This window comes from Vigna unguiculata, chromosome 1 (genome assembly GCF_004118075.2).
Source record: "Vigna unguiculata cultivar IT97K-499-35 chromosome 1, ASM411807v1, whole genome shotgun sequence".
Lineage (NCBI taxonomy): Eukaryota > Viridiplantae > Streptophyta > Magnoliopsida > Fabales > Fabaceae > Vigna > Vigna unguiculata.
Genome location: NC_040279.1, coordinates 39975775 through 40003031, shown reverse-complemented (window position 1 = coordinate 40003031; position 27257 = coordinate 39975775). Strand labels below are relative to the sequence as shown.

The window sequence follows — 27257 nt, the reverse complement described above, 5'->3', positions numbered from 1 at the left end:
AAATATAAAATTAAATTAAATTAAATATCATAAAATTTCAATTTTTATTCAAATTTGACTATAATTACCTATTTTACTCAATTTTATCCTTAGTTCCTTATCTTATCTCCCCGGCCATATACCTAAATTTATTTTGAATTTCTTCAAATTCAGTCAGGCATAGATATTTTTCTCAACCCTAATGTCAACGAATTATAGGTTCTTAATAAGTTAGAACACTGAATTGATTCACTATTTGGCTGTTTGGTAAGATAATTTGAATCCCTTAAACTTTGTTGTTTTTTGTAATAAAAACTAATGACACGTAATATATACAATTATGAGCAGGTAAAAATAAAAATGATTTATGATTATTTTTTACAATTTTTCTTTTAAATAATCATAAGTTTATAAAATTTCAATTCTTATAATTTCATATTTTATAATTCTTTGTAATCTAAATTACAAGAATCTTAAAAAAGTAATTACATTATCACAAACTCTTAAAATTTACATATTTTTGTTTTTTAACAAAGTCTGTAATAAAACTGTAATCGAAAACATCCTCAATTTAATGATATTTTTCATTTAAAAATAATCTATTTACATTTAACTAAATGCTCCAATCTATTTTTTTCAACTGATTAGATTGATTAAATTAGACTTTAGGTGAAAGACAATTCGAATCGTATAAATTATTGAAACTAAAAAGACTTGATTTTTATGGTTGGGAAACTAACCAAAAGCAGATTTAGTATAAAAATGAAGAACAAATGGAAAATATCCAAAATCGTGTATATCAATAAATTATACTTATAATTGGTTGACGCAAACTACGTTTAGCAATTGATTGAGGTTTTGCATCAGCTCACTGCAATGGCTTCCAGAGGAACTGGAACGCTGATTTGGGTGTGTCTGTTATGGCTTTTCTTCCTCTGCGCCACCATTGCTTTCTTTCAGCTCCACTTGGTAGACAACAGAACCAATCAACCTTCCTCTCGTGAACAGCGCTCAGTAAGAATTCATCTTTCTGCCACTCTTTTCCTTCGTTCCCTTTCTCTTGGGTTTAGTGGTTCAATCATCGATTGATGCATATTAGCTCTTTCCCTTGCTTTTTAGGATATCCCTTTGGGACAAGATTTGGAGGGTGTCACTCACAAGGTGTATTTCGACATAGAGATCCATGGGAAATTAGCGGGTATGCTTCATTTATTAGAAAGTTCAGTTTTTTTATTTCAATTCCATCCCGATAATTCAGTGTTTCGTGTATGCCATTTCTTTGCATCTGTTGGATTATGGCAATTATTTTTATATTATGATTTGAAATGTGATAGCAGATTGAGTGTTGGCTAGGATTTTAGATGCATTAAATGGACACATCACTCGCTGATTTAAGATGGTTTGTGCTATGAGACACTCCTTTGATAAATATATGTAATGAATTGTGCATCAGAAGTGGTGTCATGGTATTCTCAAGTACGGTACAAGGTACAAGGAAAAAAGGGTTATTTCATTCTGAAGTGGAATTGAACGTGATGGAACCACCGTGCGCATTGTGATGGATGATTCGATGAGATTTGTGTCATTTGTAGAATGAGCACGCGTGTTGGAACTTGTGTTTATACTTGAGACATTTTATCATGGGATTTGAAAAGAAAAGATGTCTGGGTAGTTCTATTTGACGGCAGTCTAAAATGCAAACTTTTGCAAAGCACTAGCCAGCTGCCATCTGAATGGTTTAGGATTTGGTTAGATAACAAGAAATTTTTCGTATCCTAAATTTAGTTAACGTATCAGCTAATTTGTAATGGTGTTCTTATGTTAACTTCTTGAAAAATTGACTTTTAATTTGTATATAAGTTAATTCTAAGAAACTTTTTTCTTCTCTACAATGCTTCTAGAAAAATTTATCCCAGTTGGTCCTCAACGACACCTGGTCATAACATGTGTAGGGAGGGGAGACAAAAAAAATGTTGGTAAAAGTTATAGAGTTGGATTTCATGGTAAATAATGTCTCAATATAAGACTTGTTCAAATCAATTGTATGAACTTCCTTCTTGACTGTATGTGTCTTGTTAGATCATATCCTCTATTGTTGAAGAAAGTTGAACAGGATTTTCCCCTACTTTTCTGCCTTAGTTATGTTCTTTTTACGGTTTAGGGCTTAACTGTTATAGCATTACGTTATGATCCCGAATGGGTCACTCAACAGTAAAAATCTTGTTTCTTACTTCAGGTCGCATAGTCATCGGCCTTTTTGGGAACACAGTTCCGAAAACTGTAGGTATGGCATGCTATACTATAGTGAAATGCTTAAGATGTTTACTTAGACAGATTTTAGTTTCATGTACAGGATTTGGTTACTGATCGTATCATCCCTTTTGTGCAGAAAACTTTCGGGCGCTTTGTACGGGTAGCTATGCAACTATTGCTACTTTCGTTGTTTGACTTTAAAGTGGTGCCACTACTTATGTTGCTGATAGTGATCAATTGGAATCAATCTTGATCTGTATAAATTCTCTTGTTAGTAAAAACTACAAATTTGAACAGCATCTGATTTCAGGAGAGAAAGGAAAGGGAAGAAGTGGGGTGTCTCTTCATTATAAAGGAAGCACATTCCATAGGATTATACCAAGCTTTATGGTCCAGGGTGGTGATTTCACCCGTGGTGATGGAAGAGGAGGAGAATCAATCTACGGTGATAAGTTTGCTGATGAAAACTTCAAGGTGAAGCATTCTGGACCAGGTGAACATATATGTCTTTGTTACTGGTATTATATTTATATCCATAATTATGACAATGTTAATATAATTTATATTATTGCACCTCTTCACCCTTCTTGCATGATTGTCACCTTTCAGGATACTTATCTATGGCGAATTCTGGGCAAGACACTAATGGCTCCCAGTTTTTCATGACCACAGTTAAAACCAGCTGGTAATTTTTTATTTTGCATACTCTTGAATTTGAATAGAATTAACTTGTGAAAACCTTACTGTGACAGGTATAAATATGACTTTTTTTTAATGGCTTTATTGTCTTTGAATAAAATGCGATTCTAGTTTTGGTGGAAAAGAAAAGTTTGAAAGGAAAAGTTTATTCCATTTTGTGCACAAGCAGAATCTCAGTTAGAAAGGTCCATTTTCCTTTCACTTATCAGCAATGGATTTTATTTTGAACATAAATGAGTATAAAGCTGAACTTAGACATTCATGATTCAACTTCCTAATATAGAATAGACACGCTTTCAAACATTTATGTATAAGAAAAAAGAGCCTGAGATGAAAAGGTAACTGTTCAAGTTTTTATGGCTACTGTTGGGGCCCTTTTCAACAAACTCATTCCTCCAATTGTTTCTTGGAAGGCTGGATGGACGCCATGTTGTCTTTGGCAAGGTACTTTCTGGTATGGACGTATTGTACAAGATTGAAGCAGAAGGAAGTGAAAGTGGCTCGCCTAAGAACAAGGTCATCATATCAGACAGTGGAGAATTAACTTCATGACATGGTTTATTTATACAAGTGGAGATTGATTCTACTGTGTTAACGAACCATGTTTGCCCAACACCATATTCCCAAACTCTGCATATTTCATCATTCAGTAAATGAATAAATTTGCAGATATTAGTGTAATTTAAGTCTGGATTGTTGTTTTTGCATGTTTGTTTGTCCACAGTAGTCTTGCTATAAGGGAAAAACTTTTATTAGAGATTGCCATAGTGGGGATGCTCATTAACAATATGCATCAGGCTGTAGTGTGTTATCTGAACTTTTCTTATGTAATAGGTACGAGGATAAATTATTTATTCAAGTGCATCATGTCGTGTCCTCTGCTACATTCTCCACTTCCACCACTGCAATTTAAATCCAAAGTACAAATGGACCATCATAAAATAAAGTAATATTAACAAAATGTTATCTTTTACCTTTTCCTGTGAAAAAGACCGAGCTCATCATCATCATCCAGATTTTACACAAATGATATTGCACCACACCAAGAGTGTTGTACTCCTTTAAATGGTTACTTTTTTCACATTATTTTCCTTCTAAGCAAACTGCTTTATCCAATGACTAAATATTAACGTATCTTCGAATTCAGATTTAAACTTTTGATTTGTCACACTACTTTCTTCTGGTTGATTCAATCAGTCTTAATGAGGTTAGTTAGGCACTGTGAATATCAGATCTTTCAAAAATGACGTGTTGTAACTTCACGTGTTGATGATGGTCAAGTAAAGAGCAAAAGACTGATATTTTCTCTATGAACAAAAGTAAAGGTTACAACTCAGATGAATCTTCCATTCACATGCAGTGAGCAAGAACACGTTATCATCCAATAAAAAGTTAATTTATTGATTTAGAAATACAGTGAAAGTGATGTTACTGAAAAGTAGGACCAGAGTCGACAACAGTAGTAGTATGTGTAGAAAGAAGTAAAGAAGACGATAGAATGCTTCGCTTTTCACCGTCCTTATTGACAATTGATGAGGAAACAAAGCCAAAAATTACCATCACAAACCTTCAACTTCAGCAACAGACACTACATATATAGATAGAGAGACAGACACGATTAAAAAAGAAGGAAACATGAGTGGATTTATTTGGAAGGGTTTTTGGAGCGGTGTTGGCAAACGTTGGTGAAATTGGAGTTGAGATCAGAGTAGAGAGAGACAACCTTGGAGATGTTGCCGTTGAGCTCCTGAATGAGGGACACGTTTTTTACCATGTTGTCGTGCATCCGAGACTGCTGGTTCTCGTTCACCTGCTGAATCAGTTGCCGGTTTCGGTCCAGCACCGACTGCACCTGCCGGAACCCCTTGTTCAGGGACGCCCACACCTCTGGGTCGCCGTCCTCCGCCTCCTCCACTTCCCCGTCTGACTCTCCGGTGGTCGTGCTCACCGTGGTGTTGGTGGCGGCGGGGTGGTGGCTGTTGTGGCGGCGGTGGTGCTTCTTGGAGCGGCGGTGGTTGGAGGGGTCTTCCATGGTGGAGTCTGCAGCGGAGCAAGATGAGTTCATGTGCTGTGCATGAAACACAGAGACGACTCAACCAAGTCTTGTTGGGTTAGACATTGCAAAGTTTTTGTGACTTCACGAGGGACGGGGCAATGCTATATATACACAGCACTGCGAGGGCAAACATGTTATTCTTCAAAATTTCACAGATTTCAGATCAAATATGTCTTTTTAACAAGCGCATTATTTTTTCTTTTTAGTACAATCATTTGAATGTTTTATCACAGATATTTAATTTGAGTATATTTTAAATTAAAATTAGGACAAGGGTTGGTGAGAAAAATATGCTTAGGGGATAAATATATAAAATTATTAGGATAAAATAAAAATAAAAAAGTATATATTTAATAATAATTTTAAGTTTTCTTGTTTATCTATGTTAGTAACAAAAGTATTATGAATGTATTTTAATACATGTCTTTTTATAAAACCTCACTATATCCCATTTTGTTTTAAATTGGTTCATAATGATCCTTATTTTAATATTTTTCTTACAAGTTTATTAAACAGTGAAGACTAGTAAAATTTACAATTTTCTCATTATTTTATTTCAGCTTTTTATAACTTTAAAAATAATTGAATTATTATAATATGCTTTTTCTTTATTTTTAAAATGAATTATTTTATACAATACTAAAATCTTAAATTTAAAATTCTCTGTTTCAAGAATTTTATTTTCAAGATCTAGTTGGTAGTTTAAAACCTTTTTTATTTAAAATATAATAATTAAAAGGACTAATTTATCGTTTATTAAATAAAATATATATTAGAAACATAAAGAATAAGCTTTGAAATAATATTTTAACTCATTTTAATATTGGAATATTATTATTTTAATATCAGAGAGACATAATAACATAACTATATGATACGTGGCGTTTAGCCAAATTTGGATATGAAACAGTATGAGCCCCATTTAGCAATTGGATCTACAGAGAGAATCACACATTCGCACGTGCCGTGATACGTTTCATAAGATGAGCTGACGCGACTATCCATTGGCGCGTGCAGCACAACTTTACAGATGGAAATAAAAAAAGGGAAAAGAAAGATAGATCTGGAAGAAAAAGTCAAAAGTGCAATAGAATACTATTTTAGCCCCACTTTACATAGCTGTTTTATATTTCATAAATCTTAATCAAATCGGTATTCAAGTTAATTCATAATGTATTACGCAATCAAATATCTAAAAAAGAATTACAAACATAAAAAATAAATTATATTAATCTTAAAAAAATTATTATAAGAACCAATAATTTAGTGTAACGATACTTTATAACTGAATAATAGCATAAAAATATTAAAATATATTTTTGTGAACCCTGGACTAAAAAGGTTTAAATACAATTTTTTTAAAACCCGTTCTTGTCTTAGTTTTAATTTTTTTTGTATTAAATTAAAATCTTCCCATTTTTAAAATGAAGTTTATCCATTTTATCAAACTTTCATCTATGTTTCCCAAATTTACACTTTAAATTCAAATATCTAGAGTTTTATAACGAGTTTTGAATACAAAATATCTCAATAGTTTACAAGTTAGAATTCTTTTTTTCTGGCTGGCTTGTATCGAAGCTAGAACAGAAAAGTATAATATGATTAATAAAATCTGAAGGATTTTGATGTAAAGTTAGTTTTTGAAAAGGAAAAGTGGGCATCTTGATGTAAAGTTAGGGTTTGAAAAGGAAAAAGTGGGGTATTTTGTATTTTGGCACAAAGTTTTAGTTCGTGAGTTTTGAATAAAAATAAAATATTTAGTAATTCAATTCGAAAATATATTGATCAATGAATAAGAATTTGAAAATTTTAGGTAAAGATTATAATCTATCTAATTTAAAAATAGAAAAAGTTAGTCAGTTTTAGAAAGAATGAGTGTTAAAACTCCAGTAATATAAATTAAAATTTAAGTCGTAAAGAATCATATTTGATTAGTTTTCCTTATTTTTATATTAAAAGCGTAGTGGGTTGCTCTTAGAAAATATAGAAATGAATGTATCCGTGGTCCATTAAGAAAAAAGAAAAGGATAGTCAACAGAAGAAAATGTTGAGGAAGTTGCACGCGGCAAGGTGAGAGTGGGGAAAGCATTAGGTTGAAAATATCTAGAGGATTGGATGCAAAAAGCGAAAAGTGCATTGCCACGACGATTAAAAGAACCATGTTTCTGCCTCCGTGGATAGGAAAGTGCATAAAATATCTAATTGCATGTGTCACGCGCCACACATCTAAGATAGATACACCAAAATATCTCCCACAGTTTTTTTTTTGGGCCTATGAAAGAAAAACAAAATTCCCACGATCGAAGACGAATATATACCTTCAAACGAGAAATGAAAAAAGGAAACACATTTGGTCCCAACACAGAACATAACCTTACTAGTTATAGGGATAAATTATGTTATCAATTTCACTGTGCCATCGTGAACTTCATCAACTAGATTCCATTTGAACCAAAATATCTTGGATCAGTTATGCGCAAAACGTTTCGCTGAATAAATATCTTCCTAAACTTTCTTTTTTTGCTTTTCTATGTCTTTTAATCTTGCTAGAACTTTTTTACTTGTTACAAGAGTATTATGCATAATAATAGTAATTGAACTCCCACAGGGAGAATGTAGATTTTGGCATTCGTAATATTTCGTATTATTATTGTGTGAGCATCCGAAAAGAATTTACAACATTTATTGAACTTATTCTTTCTTGTTTTAATATCTTGTCTTCCTTTTGTCTTTCTTACATGATTTTTCCTTCTTTTTTTTCCATAGTGAACTCAGGCTATCGGTTGTATTTACTTATAATTAAAATTGGACTAACTTTTTTATTAATACTTTTCTAAAAAATATACATTTTTCAGAAATTAAAATTAGCTTATATATATAGATATATTAATTTGTAGAAAGTTTCCATACAAATTTTAAAAGTATTTACTTTTAATCCGAATATAAGTTAATTTTAAATTATTAAAAATATTTTATTTTTATTCCTAAAGTGTTTATGAAAAAGTGTCTAGATAGACCTAAATTGGCATCTCTAAACGAATCCCAGATACTTATATTCATCCAGGGCTAAATAGGGGTAATAAATCAGTGGAGAAAGAGAGAATTAATTAGGAAGATAAATCATGATAAATAATTGGAGAAAATTAAGAATGGTAAACAAAGCAAAGGAGATCAAAGTGTTAAATTAATGGGTCTAATGTAATATAATGCATGAATACAATAAGACATGACACATCAATATACATTTATTTTAAAAATAACAAAATATAACACATAATATATATATATATATATATATATATAATCTTTAAAATATGATAAATATATAATTATTGTGTAAATTCAAATTAAAATCATATATATTAAAAATAGTTAAAATAAAAATCATTCAAAGAACGTTCTTAGGCTTTTAGCCGTGTTTCTTATTCAACCTTCAAACAACCAGTGAATTTTTTCCGCAAATGACACTGTTTAGAAAAATAAAAGTTTCAAATGGATGTCTAGATTTTATTTCTTCAATTAGTTTTTACTGTTCACAGTGGGAATTCAATACCCACTGAGCCAAATTCCACGTCCGTTTTGCTTTTCTAGTTACAAGATCAAATTCCGGTTATAAAAACACAATAAAAACCACAAATATAAGGTCAAAAATCCCACTTCTCAAAGACCAATTTCTGACATGCCACAGTGCTACAATCTTCCCCTGATCCAGCATGACATAAAAAAAGAAAACAAGAAAAACCGCAGATTGGAAGTAGAAATTCAGCTCCTCACAATCAAATTTCAATCATAAACAGTAAAAGGTGCTAATTAGGAAATTAAATTTCAAAGGAGTCCCGCTAGAGATTTTTTTTTTGTTTTGAAAGAGTGCCACTTACGGGAAAAATCACACCCTGTTAGGGCCACTAGTACACTGTAGGCACAACCCATGATCAATGGTATGGTACAGATGATTCAACTAGCACTCACTGTGGCACACAACATAGCCACAGGTGGTCAGTAAATTCACTTCTATGTTTAGGCATCCGTAATTGGAAATTACAACACATTATATTTGTATTAAGTCCACATGAACACAAAAAAACTGACATTTTTTATACATATTCAGAACATCATAACATTGGCATAAAGAGATGCTTACATGGATGGTTAAAGCAAAGCAACTATTCAGCGGATTTTCTCTTTTTTCCCAGAACAGAAGCTATCTGAAATCTGGGCCCTCCCATTCGCCACTTCTTGAAGGATGCCATTTCGGATTGAGCTGTCTCATACACTACATAAAGGATTACAACAAAAATTAAATTGAATGTCTCAAGAGGGAAAGAGATGTGACCACACATGTTTCATTTAGAAAGGATAACGTCTCACAGTTGATCTCTTCTTTTGTCAGAATAGACCAAAATTTGGAACCAGCAGCAAATGCTACAGAATGGGCCTTCGTGAGAATTTCCTTGTACCTACTCTTAAAAGCAGACAACAACAGAAACCCAATGGTTCGGTCGCCAACTCTGCCATAAATGAAAAATAAATCAGGAGGGTACACAAAACATGTTGCCAATGTTGAGTAAAATGGTTCAGGGAATTTGTGGTAAAGTCGGAAGGTAAAGTTGTGGATTCTCCCTCAAAAATTAAGACCATATATTATGTTATCTCTCCTGTTTGATTAATGTGACATTACGAATCAAGGGCTGAGATGTTGCTGGACCAAATCCAATTTTTGAACATTTGGCCATCTTACATTTACTAGGTTGACCGACTCATGATGAAATTTATGATAATAAATATTTGAATGAGATGCGGCATGAGTCATGTAATACAAGAAAGTTTCTGACATCCACATACTATCTTCGGAGACAGCATTAAATATTTAATCAACAAAATATAAGAAAACAGTAAAATGAGTCAGTAAAACTTAAACCAAAAGAGAAATAAAAAGCTATTTCATACAAGCAAGAAAATACAAGCATAAGCAAGACTTACATGGGTGCTATCTTGCAACCAAACTCATAAAAGAATGGACATCTGGACCTCAGATCCACACCGGCCGAATCAGCTTGGATCTCTAGCCTTGTTCTGAAGTTAAGAATCATATTCTATAAGATAAAAAAACGTGACACTTTCAAGACATCAAAAATTCCTGTAGTACAATTCGATATAAATGGTAATGCAGCTTAGCATGCGTATGCCAATATCCGTTTTTTTTAACTATTACTTTGAAAGCCATGTACATTGATTATTGAATTTGTTGTTACCCAAAGTTCCATGCCACACAACATGCACTTATTATGAAAACCAACAAAGAAAATTAAGGATGAAAAAAAAAATTGGTTCCAATATCCATTTAAAACCCATGAGGGAAGATACTAACAGGAAACGTCTGCCAAACATTTCAGGCGCAACAGAAATAGTAGTATACTTAAAAAGTGCCTCTGAACTCGTCAGCGACATGATATGATCCATTATATGAAAAAAAGTACTCATAAGTAACAAAAAGACATTAAATAACCACTACTTTTTATCAAAACAAGGGGGAACGTTGACTGATACTGCCTGTCTCATCTGTAACTCATGAGCAAGCCAAAAGGGCAATTCAACTTTTGAACCAGTTTCAATCTGAAAATTAAACAATGTAATGTGGGTCAAATTACTAAGCTCCATAGAGCACGTATCTAACTGCAAATAATTTTTTTTTTCTTTTGGAAATCTAAAGACGAGTGAAAATAGCTCTTACAAAGTCCATTACAGAACTGGGATCTATTCCCACTCCAGATGCAGCCTTCTGAAATATAACTGACACAGTCTGTGACCACAACATATCAAACCGCAGTATTAGAATAATAAATTCAGGATGTATTCTGTATCTTAATTGTAAAGACGATGAATTCATAGTTGATTCTGTTAAAGTTAGCAACAGAGTAAAACATCATGCGATGGCATTCCCTTGCATACATACCGATCGGCAGCACATTTAAAAAAAAAAAAAACGAAGGATCTGAAGCCTACCTCTTCTTCCATTATAATATCATCAACATCATAGTACTTGGTATTCATATCCTCCTGCCTGCTGCTTCCGCACTTCACTTAACTCATCGAAAGAGTGAACTGAAAATTCATAAAAAGCGTTTGAAATATACATTTAAAAAAAAATGAGATAGTTATTCAAAAAGAGTAACTCTAACATTATCACTACTCATTTTCTTTAAAATCTAATGGTTTTACCGAGTAATCTATCTTAATCATTGGATCGTATGAAAATCAAAGGTGAGAATTAGGGCTATTGTTAGAATGACTAGACCCATCTTCATTATTTCATTAAATAAAAAAATATTTCTTCTTCAACTAACAATAAAGACAACAAAACCAATCAGCACAGAAAACCCGAATCTGTTGTTCAAATGACAAAACTCCATTCATTAGTTTTGATGTTTTATTAAAATAAACTGTCAATATAAAACACGCCCACAGTGTCTGGTGTTGCACTTCCATTAAAAATAAATTCATAACCACGAAACTTTGAAATATGCGTATCATACAGATAAGGGGGAATAATAACTTTAAAAAAATAGTCAAACAAGAGTCAATAGTATAGGCAGCAGTGGATAGGTGAATCAAACAAAGCAAAAACCTAACTCCTAGTTGAAAGTGGAAATTTGTTTCTACAATTAGGACATCAATCTGAAGTGGTGGAACACATTACTTGAAAGAAAAGAAATTTGAGCAAGAAAAAAGAAATCTTCTTTTTAATTCGAGCCATCAATATGAAACCAGACCGAGACCCAGACCAATTGCACAAGTCAAGGCCAAAAATCTCACAAAATCAAAAATCATGATTCCTTAAATAATACTCTTTTTTTCTATCACATCATTCGTCTTATGCAACACTTATCTTTCTGCGTACTATCCCTGGTTCCTTGATTATATGAACTCGATCTCTGAAAAAAGAAGAAGAATAAGAAGGGACAAAACTATTTGTGGTTGTGCACAGGGGACGACCGTCCCAATTTCCAGAAAGCACAATAACCAACATGGGAAAAATCAAGCTTCAAGTTACCTCGTATGCACATATGTAGTTGTACAAAATTTCGGGCCATACAGATGAGAAGCAGAAAATAATAGAATGTAGAATATTTAAATTTTGGAGAAAACTTGAACACAGTTTTAATGAGAAGACATTGGTTCGGTTACGCGAAGCATCTTACAGAAGGAAATTCACCTGAGCTATGACGGAGTGAATTGTGCCGCCGCAAGTTACTGACAGAGTGAGCAGCGACGAGAGATAGTGCGGAGTGCTGATTAGGGTTACTGTGTTAGTGAGTTAGCGTAAGAAATTGGGGATCGAGGTAACAAAATCAAAATGAAAGAACGAAGTGACGAAGTGATTAAGATGAAAATGAAAAAGGGAAGGTGTTTGATTTTGGGGAAGAAAACTAGGGTTTGTTTTTCTTGGAATTTTTGTGATTTTGAATCTTGGCGCGTTTTCGACATTTCAGTTTTAGTGATGGCGCGTTCCAAATTTGTCGTATACAGATTGGCCTTCTCTGGTGCAAAACTATATAAAAATCTATTTCGCGATATTTTTATTTGATAATGATTTTTTTATTTGATGATGATGCTGCCTAAAGCATAAAATTATTTCATAATATAAGTGTATAGCTTTATTTTTACTTTTACCTAATTTGATTTGAGATATCTCCTATTAGATTAACCATCTAATCAAATGGAAATATTATAAAATAAAAATTATAACAACCAAAATTAAAGAGATTGAAAAAAAAAATGATAGAACAGGGACTACAAAACTATTCAGGTAATTGTATAAAAGTTAAAAATCTAATAATTTTTATTATACTTTTTTCAATTACAAAATCGTCACTTATTTTTAATTATTTTGAGGAAACAACTTTTCTTCTCAAGGTGCTATTTACAAATTTTTGTAAATATTAAGGAAATTAAAAATAGGGTAACTATTTTGTAATTTAAAATAAATGTAATCACGAGCAGTATAATATATTAAATTTATGATGTATTCATTGTTAAAATTATTTTCATTAAAACTCAATTTATATAAAAAACATATTAATTTTGGTGTGAGATATTACTTTCGGTGTTTCATGTTATATGAATAATATATTTTTTCGGTAATAAGATTTCCATTATTTTACTGGAGCAAAAATTTAAATATTTAACTTAATTTATTTTCACTCGATTCTTAATCTTAATTTCACTTAAACAGCTATAATCTCTTTTAAATAAAAGTATCAAATAACACATTTATGCAACATAACAGAAAAATGTTTATAAAATCACCATTATTTATAATGAAGGCTTGACCTTTATCAAAGATGATAATCCATGACATATGTTGAGGAGAAAGGAAGTTCTTTAATCCCTTTGATTGTTTTCTTTCATTATATTTGAAATTTCCTAAGTTGACTTAGTTGACTTGTTGATTTTGATTAGGATTTACTTGTTCGCTAAAGTTGGCTTGACTTATATCAACATACTCATCCATGTTTACTTGTTTTTGTAGGTTAATTATACTAACGAAGGCATGGAGAGGTGACGCAACATTATTGGAGAGCATAGAAGATGTGTAGCCCATGTGGAAGAGAAAGAACAAACAAAACCTTCTAGAGCCCATGTGGAAGAGAGATAGCAGACAAAACCTTATAAAAACTTATAGAATCAGGGACCACATGACTTGACCAAGAATCCACCTTGGAGCGTCTAGAATAGGTGACATGTCTTAAGCGAGAATCCACTTTAAGAGGCCATTTGTTGCACATTTTAACTTACCTTCTAGAATGTAGGGTTTCCTAACTTATGTGTTTTTACTAAAAGACCCCTAAACCTTCCTATATAAAGGGTGCTCTACTACATGTAAGGTGGTTGATCATTTTGGAGTAATATACACACTTGTTCAACCTTTGTGAGAGTATCATCCCTTGAAGTGAAACTTATAAGTCTTATCTTGAGTTAAACTCAAGTGGCTCCCAGGATTCACGGCTTTGGTCTCTCCTTGAAGTGGCGTGTTTCACTCACAATTTCATCTCTTGTTTATTTGGTTTTCTACATTACTTTTCCTTATTTTCATTTCGGTTTCTTGCTATAATCATCATTTTGTTTTTGTTTTCTTAAATGAATTCCATTTTTCTCATTATATAGAGTCTTCTAAAGTGTACCCTCGCATCTAGATAATTTGTTATCTTAATGTCCAGTGGAAATCTTCAATAAACTTTCTTAAATAACTTCTCACCATATTCAAATATAAAAAAGGAATCAATTTAATCATTCATCAATTTCTAACATGTTCAATATTTTAGACAAATTCAAGATGATAAGATGTACTTATAGCTTGTTCAATCGTTATAGGACTCATTTCAACTTAATTGAATTATTCAAACTCAATATAACATTTGTTCACATCGTATTGTTAAATAAATACCCACATGGCGTTGGAAAAGCAATTTTATCATGCAAGAAAAATTCATTTAACCAATATTTCAACAATGCTAATAATTTTAAACTACTCCAAACTAATTACCTATAACTTAAAGTTCATAATTTCACTTTTTTTAACACAAAACAACATTATTTGCCTCAACACATAACACTATTCATTGCAAAATACAATCAATAACATATTGTTTCTCTAATCAATTTTTATTATTTCCTACTACCATCAATTTAACCTATTTTCATTATTCGTTTCCATAAACTTAACCTATTATACTACTAAAAGTGAAAATTAGAGGACTTGGTCTGAGACTTTGATTTAAAACAGATTTGCACTCTATGCTTATGTTATTAGGCACAATACATCACATAGAAATACAATAAAAAATACATGACCAACAACTCATTCTAAATGAAAGTAAATAAGGAAACAAAATTGGAAAGATAAATCACAATAAGTTGTATCACTTTCATGTACAATTGTCCGATACCAACACAGTTGTGTTATTGAACGTGGAAATCAAACATTCATAATTGAAGTAAAAAGGAACAATAGCATAATTCTACATTGCCTCAAAATGAAAAACTCTATAACTATTATACTACAAATCTTCACGGCAAAACTTAAACCTATATTAACTTCATCATCAAAAGATCATTCAAGGATAATTGACCTTATTTTGAAAAATGTAGTTGCTCCACGCCAAAACTCAACAAGTATTATTTTTAAGGTAAAAAATTCAGATCTTGTTTGAGATCTTACATCGACTAAATATAAGACCAAATTATAGTACATAAGTGGGACAAACCTTACCTTAAACAGTCAGCGTAATTAAAATTAGTTAAGCTAAAACTTATTGTCTTAATATGGAATCAGAATCATAAAGGTCTACCCTGATTAAGGTTTTGGTCTATTGTGTTATTCGTTATTAGACCCATTTGATTTTCATTCTTGATGTCCTCGACATGATTGCATGATATCTTCAACACGAGAGATGTATTAGAAATTTCATATTGACTAAAAATAAACCAAATTATAATGTATAAAACAAAAATTATATATTATAATTTGATTTATGTTGAATATGAATGCATATTCATATAAATGCATTACATTATGTAATTAGTTTTATGAGAATATTCATATAATTTGATTATACATAAGCGTATGTGTAAATTTCTTCATCTTTGTGCAGAAAGTTAATTTATAATTTTATAATTTTTTGTTTTTTATTTTTTTCTCTGTTTTATATGAATTTTTTTTATTGGTTGCTTATCTTTTATTGTTTGTCCCCACCTAAAGAAGCAATTAAAAAGATAGACAGAAGGAATAGGATGTTATCAATGGTGATAACAGGGAGACAGACTGATGATGACAGCAGAAACTGGAGAAGACACCAATGAATTTAACCATGACAGAGTTGGTATGGATAAAAAGGTCTAGACCAAGCTATTTATGTAAGGCATTTGTAGCCCCTGTATGGTTTCTATGGTGGTGACATATGGCATATGCTCAAATTTTTCAAATAACTTAAATCACATTCAACAAAACAAACTTATGTTATCTTACTTTTTTTTACTGTGACATATAATTGTTTTTAAAAGTAAGTACATATTTGTGATTAAATATTTTCCCAGATGTCTACTATATTTTTAACACTTCTTATATGTTCAATTCAAATTTAAGAAATATTTGTGCAATGCATCAAAAGTTCTAGTCATTGTAAAAGTTGCAGTCAATTTTTCTTATGGTTAAATATAGGTGTCTGCTTTTTCCCTCCCCACATATACGAGCATAGGAAAATAGCCATATCCAATGTCTAAATTCTATTAAACTTTTCTTCAACTGAACCATCACAAAATAACAGATTATCTAAAATATTGGACAATACTATCACCAAATAGTCAATCAAGATGTCTGATAAAAAAACGTAAATAATATATGAAACTGCTAAATACTTTGGGATTTGGCAGACAGGTTGACTCCTGGATGGAGGTCACAACAAATAGATATTATTAAAGTCAATAAGCTAACAACCTAATCCCACTGAATCTCTCTGTAAAAAGTCCACTCAGAAGGATTCAATGTAGTTTTGCCATCAGCAGCAACCAGATCATATGGTGAGTCTTCTGCAAATTCAGTGGACAAAGATTTCCAGTGGAGGCATGGCTCCCAGTCAGCCTCCTTAAGCACGCTCAGTATCTCTTTCACCACTATTTTGCTTCCCTCAGCTGCTAAATGGATGCCATCACTGCAAAATTCATTCAAGATGACAACAAATTATGGATATTGTTTAGGTAAACTAGTCTATTTGCATCATTCTCATTCACATGTTCTTTAATATATTTCACAAGAGATCAGAATAAGCAACAATTCAAGCATAAGGAGATGAAAAGAAGAATCATACGAACTTTGGTTTTAGCATCCGCTGTGACTTTATTGTCAACTCTATTTTAGATTTTTCTACAACTAAATATGGAAATGCATATAAATTCTAGAGAAAAAATCCATTTGGTCCTTAGAATGTTTGGTTTACATCACTTTGGTCCCTAACTCCATGAGATATATGTGCATCAATTTAGTGACTCAGGTCGTGGAAATTAAGACAGAAATCAGCCTTCTGTGCGCAAAAGGCAGGATTTAGGGACTAATTTGATGTCATTTTTCTTTTACTGAGTATCTAAATTGATGTAAATTTATTTAAAGGACATGTAATCTCCAACTTTCCATAACTACATTCATATCGCTTATCTATTAAGATCAAAAACCAAATCAATGTCATATTAATCTTTCAAGCATCAATGGTTTAAATTTTATGGACACGAAAACCCAGTGAATTGAACATAAATGCAAGTTTAAATTAACCAAAAGATAGTCAACATGCCTTTAAGATGGAAGATTGCAGGGCCTAAATCATCTTGCAAAGAAAGCAAGATAATGGCAAAGAGCAACTAAAGGATTTGGGTATTAAACAATTACATTTCAATATGACACCATTCTGAAATCTCATAACATTTCAGAAGAATAAAAGATAAATCGTAGAGGTTATGAAACTTACGTAAAACAAGCATTCCTCCAGTCATCTCTCTTCTGTAATGCATTAAAAAGATCAACAACTTTGACATCCAGTTCCTTGCATAGCTTAATACAAGCTTCTGAGTAGCTTTGGCACAATTCATTCGTTCTTACTAGCTCACTAAGAACTCCACTGATTAAGAATTGGAAATAAAAAGATAAGATTGGAATTTAGTGATTATCTGAACATAAGTACACTACAGAATTGGAAATGTGAAAGAAAAAATATCTTCAGACTACCTAGTGTTTCCACGCACTTTTTCCTCATTGACAGGAGGACAACTGAGAACAATGATCCGTGTCCTTTCAGAAAGACCCTGACAGTCAATATTCTCACATTAAATTACAAATAATAGTTTCACTTTCTAAAACGCATTTATGATCATCATAGTAGGCAAAGAACATCATGTGTAAGATCTATTTTTCTTCAGTATAGAAGTTACAATCTGCTGCATTCCTGCATAACTGCAAATCATTTTTCAGTTTTTTTCATAGACATCCTTTTTCTTTTAGTTGTTTTCTCTTCTCATATTTACGATTCATTCGACTTGACATTAAATGAAATAGAACAGTGTGCAGCCTATTTCAAAGGGTGTCCATTATTATCCACAAACTATATTTTCTTGACACCTCTGCATCTTAATTCTGCAACCGACGTTCTAAACTATTTTCCTCAAGCAAACTAAATTTCATAACTGAATACGAACGCATAGTTGATTTATGTTAATTTTATGTTATGAGAAACATGGGAGAAACAGCTCTGGAGAACCAAGGATAGGCAAGATATAAAACAATGTGATGATGGATGGTTTTTTTATCTGCATTACATTATGTTTGTCAACAAAAGGTCCTTCAATAAATCAATTTATTTCCTAAACCTTCACATTTTAAAGAAACGGTGTAGCCTTCATATTGAGAAAATCAAGATTGTAGAGCTCTGTGTCTTGAAGTGAGCATATAAGTTTCTACTGAAAGGCAGTGTGCACTTATGAAAAAAGAACCAAATGATTAACATAGCTGCAGAAGTACCTGAATATGAATCAGAATTTTTCTCATGTTTTCAATATATTCGTGAAGAGGGACATGAGGGCCTAGGCCAGACGAATGAGGACCCATGGAATCATTACCTCCAAAATAAACTATCACAAGAGAAGGCTGGGTTGCAGCATCCTGGGAAGTCCGATAAATCAAATTATATAACGTAGGAAGGATAACAGGCTACATCAAAGGAATTATTCAATAATGAATTGAGAGAGCATAAAGCTAGCAACATATCCCACATGGAAATCACATTAAGAACCAGAAAAGGATCGTGCATTATTTCAAGAAACTGTGTTCTTTTGATCCACCATTTTAGACTAAAGCATAAGGTAATCAAACATCAGATAAAGTGAAAGAATAGCTACACAATGTGCATAATTTTGATTGAGTTCTGTCATGTGAATGGTTTCCTTTAAGGTACAATACCTTTGGGAAAACTTGATCCAGGACTTGGAGGGCACGTCGAGAGTTCCATCCGTAGTATCCTCGCAACACTATGTCAGCCTACAGAAAAAATTTGTATCATCATAACCTAAACATGACCATTCCCAATAGTTGATTAGTGAAGGAAAAACAAAAACAAAAAGTTTCTTGATGTGGACACACTCCCACAGAAGAGAGTGCATGCCTATTTATATCTCCTCTTCACACACACTTATGAAATATAAACGCCTGGATACAGTCTTTGCACAGGTTTTCTACTTGTAATCATCCAGAGCATCGTTTAGGAGGCCATTAAGAAGGGTAAAATACAAAAATTTGAATGCATGACGACTAGGACAAAAACAGCGTAACCAGAAAGGAAGCCAACCAAAATGATTTCATTAGGCTCAATTTTTATAAACGAAAAACTATAAATCAATCTTCTCTCACAAGTTATATCAACTTATGGACCTCAACAGTCTTGGATGGTGTTGGACCTTTTCATAAGCTAATTTTTATAAGTTTGTTTTACCAAACATAGATGTTAGGTCATTTTACCGCATTACTTCATCTTATTTCCTTCTCCTATAAGTTCACGTAAAGAACATTGCCCAAATTGCCTCTAACTAAATGCGGGAATACTTACCAACGTTCAATGATGACAATACTTAGAAGTTAACCAAGGTGTCACACTTGAATCAACAATAATTCATGTACTGAAGTAAATTCATTCAAATTCACTTTTTTGTTTGGAATATTATACTCAACTAATGAGACAAAAAGTCAAAGATAAGATGAGTGACTAAACTGGAATCCTTTGGAGCAAATGACACGAACATTAGAAAAAAGACACAAATTTAACCCCTCAATCTCGTTTTAATTGGCGCGCAAAAGGAATACTCAGATGCTACTTTTCATTACTGAGAGATTAAACAGTTCAATTCCTGCTTCAGTTGCTGTTTGTATCACAGGAAATTGCAAAGTGATGCAGCCACAATTGCGATGACAGACACCCAAAAACCTTAACAGAGTTGAGGCCAAAATTTCAGAGGCAGGATTTTATTAAAAGTTAAAACCTTGCCTCCCATTCCCATATGGAAAGAGTTTATTATAGAGGATCAAACCATGTATATGTGGTCGGAATTGGCACAAGAATGCAATAGCGTTTTAAATTGAAGAATTGGTAACCGCCTCTCCACAAAAAAGTGTCAGGAAAAAAAAAAAAAGTGGCATTGAGCTCGTTGAGAAAACGACGTGACATGACATATACGATAGCATAGATGTGATGCAAGGATGCATGTGATGATGCTGCAGTTGTAATGTAGAGCAACAATGGAAGAAATCAGTGTTGAGGGGTAAAAGAAAAGACAATAAATGAATGCAGTTGAAGGAAGGTACCTTACGAGAGTAGATGTCAGAAAGATGGGAGCCCCAACCGCTATGGCCGAAACTAAGCTGAACGATGGAGGATCCGAACAGAACAAACTGAGGTCTGGCAGGTGCAACCATGTCTGTGAGGTTCAGATTAAGAATCACAGAGAAAAAAAATTAGAAGGGAATGAGGAGGGTCATGGAAGACTTTGTATTTGTCATATCCTAAACCAAATAAATCAAAGGTTGTTTGGTTATAGTCATAAGTGGTTTGGTCATTTTTCTTAAAAAAATAAAATATACTGATGACAGAATTCATAATAATATCAAAATCTTTAATTTATTGAAATTTGAGTATCAATTTAATTCCAATAACAAAATTCATAATAATATCAAGAAACATGTGTAATAAAAAAACAAAGATTTACAAATTACTTATCATTTAAAAAATTCATATATAACTTTTAAAAGTACTAGAACTAGTAATTAGTCATTTAAAAAATTCTAAATTATAATATTTAATTATATTTCTAAAAATATATATATTTACTAACTATATTACCCACTTTGAACTTTAGAAATTTTATATATAGACCGATAGTTAATCTCTGACAAAATGATTAATCTCTAACAAATTGATTTATGAACTCTAATTTTATGAGTTGGTAATTTATCAACTTAAGCGTTGGCTAAGACTTATGGTAAATCTTACCAAACTTGTAATTTAAGAATTTATGAATTACATTATAAATTTTAATTAGTAACTAGTTTATAAATAAAAATAAAAATATATAAAATAATAAATTTTGTATGTAAATAATTTTATATTCAAATTGATAGATGGTAAAATGATAGAAATATAAAACTTAGCAAGGAAAGGAATTCTTTTGAAAATTAAACTTAATAATTAATATTTTATCTTCGTGTATTTATTTAGTTAATTTATATATAACAATATAAGTGAATTAATATTTTATTTTTATGTATTTAATTAGATTTTTTTCATAATAGGTAAAATTTGTCTATGGTTGGTGGAATGTAATTTTTATCATAAGTCAAATGTGATCCCATGTTTTATATTATTTTATTTTTAATAATTTTTCATGTGAAGACAAATAACTAATGAACTTTAAAGTGTTGACATAAATGATATGTCAAAAAAATATCTAATATGTCTTTATTTGAAAACGTAATCATTAATGAATTAGTGTAAATATTCAATTAATATATATATATATATATTAACATAAGCTTTTAATATTAACGTTTTAAATGCTTACATTTAAATTATTAATTATTTTTCCAAATTTTAAATTTTAATTTCTTTAATATTTTTAATAAATGTATTATATGTTGTAGTTGTCATCGAATATGTTTGAAATTTTGATATAGACATTGAAAATGTAATTAATCTGATAACTTCTATTAAGAAAGTTACGAAGCTTTATAATTATATTTATCATCATTTTTTATTGATCTTACATGCATATCCTAAAAAAAAGTTTCTCGTGATTTATATGATTAAATATAATAAAAGATTCTGACTAAATCCAAGTAATCAAAGGGATGAACACGTTGGGTAGGTTCAATATTGGATACACCAAACGAAATCAGGAGTCTGAGATCTTTAAGAAAGAAGTCAGGAAAAGAAAGAGGGGTCCATGTGTAGTGTGGCAGTGGATATTAAGAAATTAAAGGTAAAATAGATATGCCGTATAATTTTATAACCATTGATGGATGAATAGCATCGATTGGTCACAATTTTTGAGTTTTATAAAAAAATGATTAGTAGGTTAGGTGGGGAAGTTAGGGAAGAATGAATGAATGGTACAATAAAAGAGACATGGAAAGGATGTGAGTAGGTTATCCTTTATGGCTACCATAATGACATCTCATATCATATTGTTATACACATTTAAGATATTTAAGATATGCAATGTTGCTTCTCTACCTTCTCCATTATCACCACCTTGAATTTAGGATCTAAATCTAAATGTCATAATAACTCACTCTATTATTTTGATTTTTGTTATTAATTCTGAATAACTTAAGTTAAAATATAGATTTAAATACAATTAATTTATTTGAAATAAACTGAATTTCAAACATTAAAATAACAAAATATAAATATATAAAATTAACACTAAAAAAAGTATTATTCACGAACAAAATTGTCAATAATACCAAAAATTTATCGGTAATTTAAGTTTATGGATGGATGACTACAATAAAAGCTCTATCAATAAAAATGATTGTCAATAAATTTTATCGACGAATTGCAAAATTTATTGGTAATTATTGATGACCTCAAATCAATCTGTAAATATTGTGATTATATCTTTCTTTTCCTCCTTCATTCCTCTCTTCTTCTTTTTTTTTCCTTTTTTTTCTTCTTTCATGATTTCACTCCCCCTCCTTTCCTCCTTCACTCTCAATCGTCATTGTCGCTATGTTTATCGTCTCCAACTCCTTCTCCTCATTTTTCTTTCTCATTCTTCCTTCTCTTTTAACTTTGGCCGTTATCGTCGAATCACTACCACACCATTTATGTGACCGCTCCATTGACGTCGCACCAACACCACACCTCTCCTTCTTCTATGTCCTCTTTGTTCCCCTTCTCTTTATCATCATAATTCTTTTCGTTCTATTATTCTCATTTTCTTCTCACACATCTCATCCTATAATATACAAAAAAGACAAACTTAATTGTCATATACATTACTGAAAAATATTTTTATATATAATATAAATTTTATTACCAAAGATTTTTACTAACAATTTCGTTATCAACAAAAGTATTCACTGATAATTTAAATTTTAAAATTCGTCAATAAAATTAAATTTATTGACAAATTAATCTGTATCAGTAAATATAAAAGTTATAAGTAATGTAAGTTATAAATAATTCTTTACCTAACACTCTAATAATGGTCATTAATAATTTTGTTTTATAGCCCAAAAAAGGCCAGGTCTTATATATATTTTCTATCTAATGTCCTTATAATACATTTTTTAGATAAATATTCCCCCTTTATTTTTTCTTAAGTCTTGGGATGTGTTTGCGGTTATAACGTTGAGTTTTTTCTATCACCAAATAAAATTGTTTTGATTTTTTGTTAGCTTCCTTGCCATTTACGTATTCTAAAAAAAAAAAAAATTACTCGTAATACAAAGAAATATATGTCACGAGTGAGTTAATAAAACATACCCTCACATGTATGACCACACTTTGAGCTTCCATGAGACCAATTTTGTACTGAATATTTGAATCACAAGCATCCACTTTTTCAAAGGGTAAGACGACACCTAACAAACTACTACTTTTGCATGAAATTTTATATATTTTTTCTTAAGTCTAAAAGCACCACATTTGCTTTCAATATGATTGATTATAAATTTGATGTCATCTCAAAATACTTTTTAATACTTTCACATTTTTTTCTTTCATCTTTCCAAAAAAAAAAACACCAAATATCCTTTTTAGTGTAATCTCTTAACTTAAAAAATTGATTAAAAAGTTTTGGCAGATTTTAAAAGGTAACACAATGATCTTCTTGAACAAGTTCTTTATTGGCGGAAAATTTTTAATAGAAGTAACCTTTTTTTATCACATTGGTGTCCAAATGTAGGAAACCCAAAAATGATACATTTTAAGAGGTTGAGAAAGTGTTATTAAATGCTACAAATCAAGCCCAAAAGATAATTTTAAGAGGAAAAAATCATTTTTGGTGTTGTATATAATGTGTACTATATTAGCAAATGAGGCAATGGATCAAGTCACAAAATTCAAATGAGATTGTTTGATATTTAAGGTTGATTTCGAGAAAACACGAATAAATAAATACAGTTTTTTTATCTATATACTAGGAAAATTAGATTTATGTTAAAAATACTTTTTTTTTTTTATAAAAAGGACTGTCTCTCTAGTTTAAAAATCAGCATCCATCAATACAAATAAAAGTCTTTAAAAAAAGAAGAAGAATGACAGAGAAAACAAATATAAAATTAGTCCCTAAACATTGGGTTGAATCAAATTCAAATCTAACTTAACGAATTCAATATAACCTAAATTTAATATTTCAAAATTCATATCTAACTATTTAATTTATTGGATTAATTGGATATGAATTCTTCAAATTGACAGATTAATAATTCGGATGGGTTTATATTAAGACAATTTAAAAATAAATTGTTTTGAGTAAATGAAATAAATACGATGAATCTTAGAAAAAAATAATATGGGTGACTTTAATAGCTATTGTTATGATATATTATGATTTTATATAGTTTACTATTAAATTTCAACAAAAAAAATATCATACCAAGAGTGAAATTTAAAATATAACTATACATTTATGAATATTTTCTTTCTCATTATTAATGAATTGGTTAGAACATAAAACACTACATTTGTTAGTCTTAGAGTTTTCTTATTAGATAAAATTATCTTATGCACGGTTTCTTTTTTAAGTTTTTAATTTAATTTGTATTTAGTACTGATGTTTTGCACAATATTTAAATAGCACACGTTATTTGAAAGAGATGTATTTAGTTTGGAAAATGTCTTTTTAATAACTAAATTTTCATTATTTATCTTATAATCTAAGGTAGTATATTTTAAGTAATTTTTTCATTTTTCTATATTTCAAAATCACTTAAAAATATATCACTTCAAAATTATAAAAAAATTATCAAAACATCATCTCCATTTAATTTTGAGAAAAGTAAGTTTTTTCTCCGAGCTATCAGAAATAGCTATGTTTTTTACGTTATATGAATTTAATAATACATGGAGTATCAAATGGAAATTTTAATACAATTCTTCATACAATTTTATAAATAGATTTAATTAGAATATATTCATAAAATCATATAATTGTTTGTGTATGGTAATATAATTAATTTTGTAATGCATATTTTTTATCGATTTTTGAAATTTAAAAGAGTTAATATATAAATTAATGACAATTAAGAAATGTATATAAAAAATATCTTATACATTCAATTTTCAAGGTGGGAATAAAAAAAATGTTGAGTCTATATTACTTACTGTCGTTAAACATTGTATTTAAAATTTATATAAATTATCAATACTAATTACATTGTATTATATTAACAATAATTTTCTTAAAATTACCTATAATATTTTAGTATTTTTGTCAGTTTTGTATTATTTATAAATCAATAAAAAATTAAATATACATAGTTTATTTAATATTCCGATATATTTTAAAAATAAATCTGATACATGTTAATTTGTCCTAATAACATTATTTAACAAAAAAAAGCCTAAAACTTTTGTCAAAGGAGATATGATAAAACAATGACTTGCTCTCCAGTACTATTATTTTCTATTTTAGATGGGACTGGACTGCCATCTTTCAAAGGAAAATAATTTCTTAAATAAGTAATATATTGGTTACCTTTTGTAATTTTGCTATACTTGTCATCATCTTAATGAAAAAATAAATAAGCAAATTCTTATTTATTAAAATTTTCATTAGGAATATGTAAATCCTCTATTAGATAAAAAAAAGTTTGCATAAAAATAAAGATGCATAAAACTATTATTTTAAAATTGTAGATTGAGAGTGATGTTAATTCTTAATATAAATCTTATTGAAACTTCTCTTCTACAAAACCTAAAATCTAACCTTAGTATCATAGTTGATGAAAAAAATTTAACTTTAAAGAAAAAAATGACGTAGAATTTAAATGTGAATCTAAATCTAATATTAGATTTATAAAAATGAGAAAATAAAATATTATTGGAAGAACTATAACCCTATTATCATATTATATTGACAAACTAATATTTTTACTAAGTTAAATTATATTTAAATATAAATATTATAGAGTATAATAGATAACCAAGTTAACTAATCTTTTAACACTTATTTTTATTTTATTTTGACTTTATCAGTTACTATTTAACTTTTTTTTCTATGAATTATTTACCTGTGATTTATACCGATTTTTTTTTTTTAAGGATAACCTACTTACATCCCTTTCATGTCTTTTGTAGTACTGACATTCATTTATTTCCACCTTCCCACCTACTCATTTCACATTATATTTTTAGAAAAGCTGAATGTTCGTGACCAATGGCTATCCTCCAATTCTTATAAAATAAGTGGCTTATTAACTTTTGCATTTTATTTGTAGTTTTAGTAAGCTCTATTTCAATATCTGGGAATTAATTATAAATGTAGATGGTATAACATAAACTTACATGATTCCATTTTATATAATTTATTACATTAATTATATTGTATCAAAATCAATAAAGTACGGTATATTCACCCAAAAAGTATTAAAGCAACTGAAAGTTAGAGATAGAAACTAATTTATAATTGAAAGTTATTGATTAAAAGAAGAAAGTCTATTATTAAGCAGGTTAAATTTCAAGTATTTTAAAAATTATTATTAAAGTAATAGTTAAATATAGAAAAACATAAACAAGTTTAATAGTAATCTATACAAAATATACTTTTATTTTATAAATACATAGTTTATAGATAATATTATCTACGGTGGAGTTGTCGGTCCTCACGGTGGGTGTTACTGTTTCGATTCTGATATAAGTTTGTCCGACAACCATCGTTAGGAACAATCACTGTATTATCGAAGTATTGTCCACATTGGAACGTTTGAGTTCTGTCACGATTTTGTCCTTAAAAGACGCATTAGAGAGTGGAAGAAAATATGAGTATTTAAACTTTACTTGACTCCAACTCCTAAGCGATTTGAGGCTTATTAGTACACAGAAACCATTTTAATAAATAGAAGAATTCCACAAAATAAAAATAAATCAATTGTGTAAGAAATTGGTCGCATTTTTTATCCGAAAAACCTTTTAAGTTTTAAACTAAATTTAAACTGTTCTTGTGTCCCTTAAAATTA

The 27257-nt window shown here is 30.2% G+C and overlaps 4 protein-coding genes across 5 annotated transcripts; 1 reads left to right on the top strand and 3 right to left on the bottom strand.

The window, feature by feature from the left end:
• Window positions 1–727: 727 nt before the first annotated feature.
• On the top strand, window positions 728–3798 carry LOC114183514 (peptidyl-prolyl cis-trans isomerase CYP19-4-like). Its single transcript, XM_028070560.1, has 7 exons — window positions 728–993; window positions 1099–1177; window positions 2216–2263; window positions 2369–2392; window positions 2543–2725; window positions 2842–2917; window positions 3345–3798. The coding sequence occupies exons 1-7, from the start codon at window positions 856–858 to the stop codon at window positions 3481–3483; spliced, it is 687 nt and encodes a 228-aa protein (XP_027926361.1). The 5' UTR covers window positions 728–855; the 3' UTR covers window positions 3484–3798.
• A 477-nt stretch (window positions 3799–4275) lies between these two features.
• On the bottom strand, window positions 4276–5081 carry LOC114183523 (protein EARLY FLOWERING 4-like). The gene has a single exon (XM_028070573.1). The coding sequence runs from the start codon at window positions 4994–4996 to the stop codon at window positions 4577–4579; it is 420 nt and encodes a 139-aa protein (XP_027926374.1). The 5' UTR covers window positions 4997–5081; the 3' UTR covers window positions 4276–4576.
• A 3441-nt stretch (window positions 5082–8522) lies between these two features.
• On the bottom strand, window positions 8523–12478 carry LOC114176322 (DNA replication complex GINS protein PSF3-like). Of its 2 annotated transcripts, XM_028061341.1 has the most exons (8): window positions 12201–12478; window positions 10991–11089; window positions 10719–10787; window positions 10500–10600; window positions 9968–10060; window positions 9356–9495; window positions 9129–9260; window positions 8523–8955 (listed from the first exon to the last, which is right to left on the bottom strand). In XM_028061341.1, the coding sequence occupies exons 2-7, from the start codon at window positions 11036–11038 to the stop codon at window positions 9151–9153; spliced, it is 561 nt and encodes a 186-aa protein (XP_027917142.1). In that variant the 5' UTR covers window positions 11039–11089; window positions 12201–12478; the 3' UTR covers window positions 8523–8955; window positions 9129–9150. The 2 variants fall into 2 exon arrangements, with proteins under 2 accessions (XP_027917142.1, XP_027917134.1); XM_028061333.1 differs by having other exon boundaries at window positions 8941–9260.
• Window positions 12479–16312: 3834 nt separating this feature from the next.
• LOC114177322 (GDSL esterase/lipase CPRD49) lies at window positions 16313–20590 on the bottom strand. Its single transcript, XM_028062616.1, has 6 exons — window positions 20382–20590; window positions 18987–19064; window positions 18549–18689; window positions 17760–17836; window positions 17503–17652; window positions 16313–16695 (listed from the first exon to the last, which is right to left on the bottom strand). The coding sequence occupies exons 1-6, from the start codon at window positions 20490–20492 to the stop codon at window positions 16482–16484; spliced, it is 771 nt and encodes a 256-aa protein (XP_027918417.1). The 5' UTR covers window positions 20493–20590; the 3' UTR covers window positions 16313–16481.
• Between the last annotated feature and the right edge of the window lie 6667 nt (window positions 20591–27257).

Excerpts from the sequence above, each read along its gene's own strand:
- LOC114183523 (XM_028070573.1), bottom strand. The coding sequence starts at position 4,996 with ATGAACTCATCTTGCTCCGCTGCAGACTCCACCATGGAAGACCCCTCC.
- LOC114176322 (XM_028061341.1), bottom strand. The coding sequence starts at position 11,038 with ATGAATACCAAGTACTATGATGTTGATGATATTATAATGGAAGAAGAG. Across the intron at positions 10,788-10,990 it reads ATATTATAATGGAAGAAGAG|ACTGTGTCAGTTATATTTCA; the intron begins GTAGGCTTCAGA and ends TTGTGGTCACAG. Across the intron at positions 10,061-10,499 it reads CCCCCTTGTTTTGATAAAAA|AACAAGGCTAGAGATCCAAG; the intron begins GTAGTGGTTATT and ends TCTTAACTTCAG.
- LOC114183514 (XM_028070560.1), top strand. The coding sequence starts at position 856 with ATGGCTTCCAGAGGAACTGGAACGCTGATTTGGGTGTGTCTGTTATGG. Across the intron at positions 2,264-2,368 it reads CACAGTTCCGAAAACTGTAG|AAAACTTTCGGGCGCTTTGT; the intron begins GTATGGCATGCT and ends CCTTTTGTGCAG. Across the intron at positions 2,393-2,542 it reads CTTTCGGGCGCTTTGTACGG|GAGAGAAAGGAAAGGGAAGA; the intron begins GTAGCTATGCAA and ends ATCTGATTTCAG.
- LOC114177322 (XM_028062616.1), bottom strand. The coding sequence starts at position 20,492 with ATGGTTGCACCTGCCAGACCTCAGTTTGTTCTGTTCGGATCCTCCATC. Across the intron at positions 19,065-20,381 it reads CTGACATCTACTCTCGTAAG|GCTGACATAGTGTTGCGAGG; the intron begins GTACCTTCCTTC and ends TTTTTTCTGTAG. Across the intron at positions 18,690-18,986 it reads TGGATCAAGTTTTCCCAAAG|GATGCTGCAACCCAGCCTTC; the intron begins GTATTGTACCTT and ends CGGACTTCCCAG.